The sequence below is a fragment of the Rhinoraja longicauda genome, chromosome 17 (assembly GCF_053455715.1).
Source record: "Rhinoraja longicauda isolate Sanriku21f chromosome 17, sRhiLon1.1, whole genome shotgun sequence".
NCBI classification, from domain to species: domain Eukaryota; kingdom Metazoa; phylum Chordata; class Chondrichthyes; order Rajiformes; family Arhynchobatidae; genus Rhinoraja; species Rhinoraja longicauda.
Genome location: NC_135969.1, coordinates 9,205,898 through 9,216,445, shown reverse-complemented (window position 1 = coordinate 9,216,445; position 10,548 = coordinate 9,205,898). Strand labels below are relative to the sequence as shown.

At 41.3% G+C, this 10,548-nt stretch overlaps 1 protein-coding gene across 1 annotated transcript in view; it reads right to left on the bottom strand.

The window, feature by feature from the left end:
* stab1 (stabilin 1) overlaps window positions 1–10,548 on the bottom strand; it is a 208,733-nt gene that overhangs the window by 64,544 nt on the left and 133,641 nt on the right. The window contains exons 35-38 of the mRNA XM_078414034.1: window positions 8,410–8,538; window positions 4,410–4,466; window positions 548–655; window positions 3–198 (exon numbers count right to left, since the gene is read on the bottom strand). Coding sequence (XP_078270160.1) covers window positions 3–198; window positions 548–655; window positions 4,410–4,466; window positions 8,410–8,538 — 490 coding nt within the window. The remainder of the gene's footprint in view (window positions 1–2; window positions 199–547; window positions 656–4,409; window positions 4,467–8,409; window positions 8,539–10,548) is intronic.

The following is a 10,548-nucleotide window of genomic DNA, read 5'->3' as shown; positions in this document are numbered from 1 at the left end:
ACCAAGTGTGCAGTTTGTTCCGTATCTACCAGCTTCACATGATTCACAGGCAGTGCCTTGAAATCCTTCATGACACAGGCACTCTCCGGTTCCATTAATACCATCCTGGCAGATGCCATAATTGGAGCACAGAGCGTGTGGCTTCCCAGGGCACATCTGGCACCGCGCTCCAAAGTATCCCACACAGCAATCTAAAGTCTAGGGCAAGAAAAACGAGCAATGTGATGTGCATAAGAAAACCGATAAAAGAACTGCTTTGAGACTTAATAGCAAATTGGCGCTCACTATCCTGGCAAATGAACAAGATTACGACACGATACGATAGAACTTTGTTTATCCCAGGAGGGAAATCGATCTGCCAACAGTCATACAAAAACACAAAATACATGAAATTAAAGTGACGAGGGGAAAGGATTGGGGATGTGCAAAGATCGGGGAGAGATTCCAAGTTAGCACAAAGGATCAGTCTGTGCCTCAACCAGAAAGTAGAATATTTAGGACGGGAAAACCAGAAATAAAAGCAAGGACATGTGGAAAGTAAACTTACAATTATGACTTGCACACAGTTGGGTCTGCAGCCAGCGATTTCCAAATTTCTCCCCTTTCTAAATTGTCTATAATTGCAGTTTGGTGTTCTGACTTGGCCTTGAAGTTTCTAAGCATAAAAAAAAGAATGTTCTACTGTCAAGAGTTATAAAATTGCCAGAGAACAGTGAAATTCCTATTTGCTGCAGCTTAACATGCAATTGCATACAAACAAATACATAACAGTTAATATTTTATTTTATATTTTCATATTTCAGATACAGCGCGGAAACAGGCCTTTTCGGCCCACCAAGTCCGCACCGCCCAGCGATCCCCGCACATTAACACTATCCTACACACACTAGGGACAATTTTTACATTTACCCAGTCAATTAACCTACATACCATACGTCTTTGGAGTGTGGGAGGAAACAATACAAAATAATAATGATACAAAAAATTCTTAAATATGACAACCTTTATTGATTATGAGTATTGGTGCTCAACAGTGTACATTAAAACATTCTCAATGTTAAATGCCCCTCAATTTCAGAAAAATGTTTAAATTATAATTTTGCAAAGTTAAGCAAGTTATGTAAAAAATAAACATTGTACACAAATATGTATATTGTTCAGCCTCTTTCAGAGGTCTCCACTATTACTTATTCTGGATTAATTCAAAGAACATCAAGACATCAAGAAATGGACCAATTATGCAGGATTTAGTGAACACTATGGGTCTTGACAGAATCTAGACTATATCTAGATATTAGTTTATTATTGTCACATATACCAAGACATAATGAAAAACATTGTTCTTCATGTTATCTGGGTAAATCATACCTTACACAAGAACAATTAAACCATACAAATACAACAGGTAGTGCAAAAAGAGAAAGAAAATGGAGTGCAGAATATAGTGGTACAACACAGAGAACATGCAAGGGCCACAATGGAAGATCGGGAATACATCCTTAGCCTATGAGAGATCCATTCAAGAATCTGCTAACAGCAGGGAAGAGGCTAGTCTTGAAAATGGTGGTGTGTGCCTTAAACTTTGTACCTACCACCCATCAGGAGAAGGGAGAAGAGAGAACAACCCATCGAGCTACAACTCTGGCATCTATCCACCAATGTAGAGTCATGGCATCATAGTGTGGAAACAGTGTGGAAGTGTGGAAACAGGCCCTTCGGCCCAACTTGCTCACTGCGGCCAACATGTCCCAGCTACACTAGTCCCACCTGCCTGTGTTTGATCCATATCTCTCCAAACCTATCCAAACCTGTCCTATCCATGTACCTGTCTAACTGTTTCTTAAATGTTGGGAAAGATCCAGCTTCAACTACCACCTCTGGCAGCTTGTTCCATACACCCACCACCCACAATATGATAGAATAACTCAATTATGCTGGAACAACATAATAAATCTAATCCAAGCCTTTGCTGCCTCTTCACCATTGCCAGTCATCAGTAAAGTGACAAATGGATTTGTTGTCACTGAAACTCAGTTTGGATTCAGTCAGAAAAAGCTGCTCAACGTCACTACAACTTGAACAAAGAAACTGAAATCCAAAGGAGAGGTGAGAGTGGCAACCATTTGAGATCAAGTCAACACAGTGGCACAGCGGTAGAGTTGCCGCCTTATAGCGCAGAGACCCGGAGTCAATCCTGACTATGGGTGCCATCTGCACGGAGTTTGTACGTTCTGCCTGTGACCACCTGGGTTTTCTCCAGGTGCTCTGGTTTCCTCCCACATTCCAAAGGCGTACAGGTTGGTAGGTTAATTGGCTTCAGTGAAATTGTCCCTAGTGTGTAGGATAGTGTTAGTGTACAGAGTGAACAGTGGTGGAGGCAGACTTGGTGGACCGAAGGGCCTGTTACCGCACTGTATATCTAAACGAAACAAAACTTCATTCAACAGAATGCATATTAATAAATACTGGGTGATCTGACGCCAATGGGAATCATGAGAAGAACTCTCAGCTGGCTGGAGTTAAACTTAGCATAAAGGAAGGTGGTGGTCTCTCATCTATCTCACCCACTGGCCTCAGCTCTGTTGCTGCTGATGATCCACAACATGTTCTACATATCCTGCCTTTGCGCTGCAAGATCTACCTTGAATCTACACCATTTAGGTTGCTGCCATTTAGGTTGCTGCCATTAAACATGCTGAAGGGAAAGCTCAGAATAAAGGTTTGATTTAGACTTCACAAGGACTATGCACCACAACATTATGAAGTGATACATTAATAAGATTGAGCTGGGTCTTCGCCTTATGTGGTCTTCTATATTTGGTGCTGAACCAGTGTTTGGCAACAATGTACTTCAAGCTTCAGCCAATTCTGATAGTGGTGACATTTAAGACTGCCACCCAAAGAACACTATATGTTCTTACTTTCCTCAGTGCTTGTTTTAAGTCAAAACGACTGAGCCATCAGCTGCAAGTGGGCAGCAAGTGGTCATCAGCAAGAGGTTTCTCTTAATGCGACTTCATTTCGACACTCTTTGGAATATTGGATACATATAGACCATTGAACACAGAACAGTACAGCACAAGAACAGGCCCAATGACCCACAATGTCTGTGACAAATATAATGCCAAGCCCATCACTTATCTTACCTGCACATAACCCATATCCCGCCTTTCCCTGCATATCCATATGCCTTTTTTGTGTAAAAAAACCTTCCTCCACACATCACCTTTAAACTTTGCCCTTCTCACCTTAAAGCTATGCACTCTAGTATTTGAATAATCCATCCTAGGTAAAAGATTTTGACTGTCCACACTATCTATGCCCCTTCTGGGATACAGCTATGGTCTCCTCACCTAACCAAGGCTATACTGATTGTGGAGGGAAGTTTCACCAGATTGGAACCTGGGTTGAAGGGTATGGCATAGGATTGAGTATTCTAGGCTGCTATTCTCTAAGAGTTTAGAAGACTGAGAGGTTCTCTCACCAACATGTATAACATTGTTAGAGTGCTTGACATGGTGGATACGGGGAGGCCATTTTCCAGACCCCTCAAAAGAAGGGCTGGACTATTTAGGACTAAAATGGGGGTATATTTCTTCACCTGGAGGAAAATAAATTGTTGAAATTCTCTACTCAAGAGGCTTTGAAGGTTCAGTTCACTTTTAACGTTTAGATGATTTCAGTTAGAGGTAGATTCTTCAATGGATGAGAAATCAAAGGATGTGTGGAAGGGCAAGAAAATTACATTGAGCTAGAAAAACAGGTCATGAATGTTGAACCACGTTCAGATGGTCATGTTCTTATGATCTCCCCATATTGGATCTGATGATGAGACAGAATAAGGCTTGGGAGGAAAGAAATCTGAACTGTGGAATGTAATGAGAGGCTGGAACTCAGCATAAGTCGCCATTATTAAAATATCCAGCGAGGATTACATTAACCAAAAGGACACAAGTAAATTACAATCACTACTACCAAATTAAGCACTTCAGTTTCAGACATTTTTTGTGTATCTGAATATTTTCATTTTTCTCTCACTCTGCTAATTTTCAATAGGATCAAGGATGATCACCTCATGTTATCAGCGAGCATACAACTACAAAAAAGTCACAGATTTAAGGCATTTCTAAAGTTCTGCACAAGTTTTCAGATCTTGGCTGAACTTTTAGATGATTCACAGTTCCAAAATTGGATATTCCTTCAAATGGTGGAAAAACTGGAGTCCATTTACATGTAAATTCCCAGCCAACAAAGTCATCCACTAACAACATTTGGCAATAAATCATTTTTTTGAAAATTGGAATTAATCTCTTCCAGAATTACTCTGGAAAGAGGGGAAAGTTATGGCTCAAGGGATCACATTGGGAAAGAAGGGTAAAAACAAAGATGGCTTCCGAGTCTCTACTTACAACAGGGGTTGTCCCTTCAGGGCAGATGGGCTCAACATCACAGCCGCCGCAAGTTCCCTTAAAAATAAAAATATTAACTATGATATGTGTTCTGATCAAATTGTCGCGCACAGAATGCAATTGAGCACATTTCCAAGATATGTTTCACAAATTCACAAGTGTAGGAGTAGAATTAGGCCATTCGGCCCATCGAGTCTACTCCGCCATTCAATCATGGCTGATCACTGCCTCCTAATCCCATTTTCCGGCCTTCTCCCCATAACCCTTGATACCCGTTTCTTTTGATTGTAAATGGAAATAAACCAATAAAAAGTATTTTATACAAATGATATTCAATCATTTATTTGGTAATTTGAATGAGGGAAAACAACATACAATAGTTGATGCATTTTACTTGATGCTGTTCAGAAGCTGGATGCTGTATCCAAGCTGGAAAGGGTACAGAGAAGATTTACGGGGATGTTGCCAGGACTAGAGGGTCTGAGTTTTGGGGAGAGCTTGAGTAGGCTGGGACTCTATTCCTTGGAGCGCAGGAGGATGAGGGGTGATCTTATAGAGGTGTATAAAACCATGAGAGGAATAGATCGGGTAGATGCACCGTCTCTTGTCCAGAGTAGGTGAATCGAGGCCCAGAGGACATAGGTTTAAGGTGAGAGGGATAAGATTTAATAGGAATCCGAGGGGTAACTCTTTCACACAAAGTGTGGTGGGTGTATGGAACAAGCTGCCTGTGGAGGTAGTTGAGGCAGGGACCATTCCAACGTTTAAGAAACAGTTAGAGAGGTACATGGATACGACGGGTTTGGAAGGATATGGACCAAACGCAGGCATGTGGGACTAGTGTAGCTGGGACATGTTGGCCGGTGTGGGCAAGTTGGGCCAAAGGGCCACACTGTATCACTCTATGACTCAAAAAAAGTCGAGTATACAGATAATTTAATGTGATGAGACAGAGACATCTGGGATTAATGAACTTTCCTTAATTTTGTTGTAAAGTCATCAACTGTCTGTCTGAAGAAAGGTCCCAACCATATACACCAGGTATACATTTTTCCCCACAGATGCTGCCTGATCCACTGAGTTACTCCAGCATTTCGTGTTTATCTTTGGTATTAACCAGCATCTGCAGTTCCTTTTTATTACAGCATTGTTGCAGTTCAATATTACCAGCATATCCTGATGCGAGTCCACATTTCCAGCAGCCAATTATTTGATTTTATAGAATCACTCAGCACTTGCGTCAGGATTTTGTACTTAGGTTTACGATGAATTAGGGAATTCTTTACAATTGTAACAAATGTAATCATTCGAATTTCATGCCTGGATCCATATGCTTGTGTCTGGCGGAATGACAATCTGCCCCAGTCTCACGAACACGATGTTAAGGGCTACAAAATCCTCAAAGGCCAATCTCTAAATGGTTGCATCATGGAAGAACCAGATATGGGCCTGCACCTGCAATTCCTTACACATTGTAAGCTCCGGATTTCAACCATACCATTCGGAGAGGCAGAGCTAGCTAGGAAGGATTAATGTAACCAGCTGCTTTCAGTTGTTGCAGGAAAAGCCAGAGCTTCCTGGTGGTATTTCTCCAGCCGCCTTTGCTTGAAACATAAAAATGAATTAAAGGAAAGAACAATTGAAGGTGCCTTAATCAACATATTGCAGCCAAGCATAATGCTTGTTAAAAATATATAAAGGCGCCACCTCACACCTTTAATAAATGTACATGTCACATGGTGGAAAACAAAGTGAGGGCATTTGACTTTTAAGACGTATTAGTGCTTGCTAGAACAAAAAAGCCATGAGCATTATCGATCCAGACATCAAATCCCTAAGGAATGCTAGTTGGGAGTTTAGTTGTTTACTGTAAGTTAGAACATAGAACAGTGCAGTACAAGAACAGAACTTTTGGCCAAAGATGTTTGTGCCAAACATGCCTACTTAAACTAGTCCCTTCTACCTTTGCACGAGCCTTATCGCTCCATTCCCTGCGTATTTGTGTGCCGATCTAAAAGCGTCCTAAATACCACTATTATATCTGCTTCCACCCCCACCCTGGGCAGTGTGTCCCAGGTACCTACTACTCTCTGTGTAAAAATACTTGACCCCCTGCTTCTCCTCTAAACCTTCTCCCTCTGACCTTAAAGGTATGCCCTCTAGTGAATGCTATTTCCACCCTGGGAAGAAGGCTCAGACTGTTTACCCTATCTATGCCTCTCATAATGTTATAAACTCCTGTTCCATCTCCCTTCAGCCTCCAAAGTTCCAAAAACAATCCAGGTTTTTTGCAACCTTTCCTTACAGCGAAAACTCTCCGATCCAGAGTGCATTCTGGTAAAACTCTTCTGTAACCTATCGAAAGCCTTTACATCCTTCCTGTAACGGGGCGATCAGAAATACTCTGTACTCCAAACATGGCCCAACCAATGATTTATAAAACTGTAACATGACTTCCTGACTCGTTTTCTCCATGCCCCGACCGATGAAAGCAACCATGCCATATCACCTTCTTTACCACACTATTTTTTTGTGTTGCCACTTTCAGGGAACTGTGGACCTGGATTCAAGATCCCTCTGTATATCAGTGAGGAAGGATCATGCCATTAACCCAATACTTTCCCCATACATTCAACCTCTCACAGTGCAACACCTCATACTTGCCCAGATTAAACTCCATCTGTCATTTCTGTGCCTATAACTCCAACTGATCTATGTCTCGCTGTATCCTTTGACAGCCTTCTTTAGTGTTGTCTGCAAAGTTACTACAGAATCCATCTACATTTTCTTGCATTTATATATATATCACAAACAACAGAGGTCCCAGCATCGATCAATGGGGAACACCGATGGTCACAGATCTCCAGCAAGAAAACCTTTCCACCACTATCCACTGTCCTCTATGGATAAGACAGATATGAATCCAAAGTACCATGAACATCATGCAAGTTAATCTTCTGGATCAGCCTGCCCGAGGGACCTTGTCAAGTCCCTTACTAAACTGTTGGTCAATAGACAATAGACAATAGGTCTATTCAATGCACTAATCAATGCACCGTGACACTGTTTCACGTTACAACGGTCAATACACCATTCTAATAGACAATAGACAATAGGTGCAGGAGTAGGCCATTCGGCCCTTCGAGCCAACAACGCCATTCAATGTAATCATGGCTGGTCATTCACAATCAGTACCCCATTCCTGCCTTCTCCCCAGACCCCCTGACTCCGCTATCTTTAAGAGCTCTATCGAGCTCTCTCTTGAAAGCATCCAGAGAATTGGCCTCCACTGCCTTCTGAGGCAGAAAACTCCACTGATTTACAACTCTCTGACTGAAAAAGTTTTTTCTCATCTCCGTTCTAAATGGCCCACCCCTTATTCTTAAACTGTGGCCCCTGGTTCTGGACTCCCCCAACATTGGGAACATGTTTCCTGCCTCTAAGGTGCCCAATCCCTTAATAATCTTATATGTTTCAATAAGATCCCCTCTCATCCTTCTAAATTCCAGTGTAGACAAGCCTAGTCGCTCCAGTCTTTCAACGGTCGGTTGGTGGGAGACAGGAGACTGGAGAATTTGGGTGGAATTGATGAGCACTTGGAAAAGACTAGGTCACAGGGAAATAAGTGAGGTGATGGGAATGAAAAGGGATTCTAAAGGACGGCATAGACTCCAAATGGTCTCCTTCCTCCTGGTGAGAAATTCCAGTGATTCCTCCTGTACAGCATAGCCAATCCATTGCAAATTTTAGTACAAACTTCAGATTTAATTATTGGGTCATCCTATTAATTCAAAATACTCTGAATGCTAGAGGTCTGACATAAAATCAGAATATACTGAAAATACAGAGTAGGTAAGACAGCATCAGTGGAAAAGGACAAAGTTAATTCCTCAGGTTGATGGCTTTATATCAGAACTGGTGAACTGTCAGCACTTTGGAAGTCAATAGGTACAACCCACTCATCTATGCATGCTCACATGTTGTAGTATTTCAAACATACCTCCACAATAACAGTCTCATTTGTGTCACATCTATTCTTCTGTAATTGGAGGACAAGCGTTGTTCCCAGCAATACTCCATTTCTTGTCACATTGCGAAAGTCATTTAATGGTACGTCATTTACAAAAATCTGGAAAATATGATGGCATTTTCTGTCAGAAATAATGAAAAAAGGATGTGAATGTATTGGTTTTGATACAACATAGTGGTTACATTCATTCATAAAACACTTCACTACCTAACTCTTGTATTGAGGAGTTTGGCAGTTAATGAGGGGTGTTCTTGCAGTGCAGTACATTGTGCCATTGACAAGTGACCCAAAGAGCTGCATTTAAATGATATTGTAGTACACAGTCAAACAGATAATCAATCTGGAATGCAAAGCTGAGGTTGTAACAGTGGTTTAGTTTAGTTTAGAGATACAGCGCGGAAATAGGCCCTTCGACGAGGGGGGACCAGCGATCCCCGCATGTTAACACTACCCCACACACACTAGGGACAATTTACACTCATACCAAGAAGCCAATTCATCTACAGACCTGTACATTTTTGGAGTGTGGGAGGAAACCGAAGATCTCGGAGAAAGCCTACATGGTCACGAGGAGAACGTACAAACTCCACACAGACAGCACTTGTATTCGGGAGCAAACCCAGGTCTCCGGCGCTGCAAGGCCGCAACTCTACCGTTGCGCCACCCTGCCGCCACAGAAAAAGTCACGGTAATCAGGCAAAGTCAATGCGGTATTCTGAAAGGGAAGTTATGTCTGACCAAGTTATTGGAGCTCTTTGAAAAGCATCATGTGGTGATGTTCAAAGATGACCGATGGATGTACACTGCTCATATTTCACGGAGGTATTTTTATAAGTTGCCACATCAAACTTTAGTGCGGAAATAAAATCTCAGAGTAGCAGATAACATATTGGCGTGGATAGAGGGTGGCTGGCTAACTCAAAGCAGATAGTAGGCAGAAATATTCCCTTTCTTCTGGTTGGGAAGATGTAATGAAAACCTAAACTCACACCATTTATATCAATTACTTGGATGAAAGGAATGGTAAATTAACTAATGACATAGAGAGGTAGGAAAGTAAGTTATGAAGGGAGCGTGACCGGGCTACAATGGGATGGAGCCATTTATATTAATTACTTGGATGAAAGGAATGGTAAATTTAATAATGACATTGAGGTAGGAATGTAGGCTATGGAGAGAACATAACAAGGCCACGAGGGGGTGGAGACAAACAGCCGATAATTTGTGGTATTAATATTTATTTATGGTATCTGTTCTTGTTGCATCTGATGTACCTGCAAAGCCGCAACAAGACTTTCCTTGTCCCAGTTCATTTGCGGTGCACGTGACAGATAAACACACTTGGACTCTTGAAGTGAATGAACACAGATCTGGCAAATGGAGCATGATGTGGGAAAGTGGGAAAGTGGGAAACTGTTCATTTTAGCAGTTAAAAAAAAAGGTATGAATGAATGCCTTTATTTGTCGTTGAAAGCACTGCGTACAACAAAATTATTATTGCCACTCCATTGGTGCATAATATACTAACATAAAAGCACAGGACACAATTTAAAAACAATATTATTTAAGATAAATAAATAATCAATATTGCAAAATATCAGTAGACAATGGTGATAGTAAGGTAAAATGCAAGATAGGTCGCAGCATGGAAGAGTTCAGCATGAGTAATACTCAGTAGCTTTTCATATTGAGTATGCAGATTGCTTTGGGGAAAAAACTGTCTCTCAGTCTGGAGGTGCGTGTTTTGGCTGACCTATAACGCCTGCCAGTGATGAGAAATGAAGAATGTTCTGAATTGCAGACGGATCTGGGTGTCCTTGTTCATGATTTGGAATAGTTTAATATGCATGTACAGCGGGTAATTAGGAAGGCTAACAAAATATTTTATTGTTTAGGGAATTTAATACAAATGCTTCAAACATATGGGCCGCTGCTGCAATCTTATTTTGTGTAGTGCATGTGGTAATGTTCTCCTTATTTAAGGTAGGATGTATATGCTTTGGAAGTAGTTCAGAAAGGTTATGGGTGACATATGGAATGGGCAAGGTGCTTTAAGAGGAATGGTAGGATGGAGAGAGAACTTAGGTGAAACATGAAAAATCCTAGAGT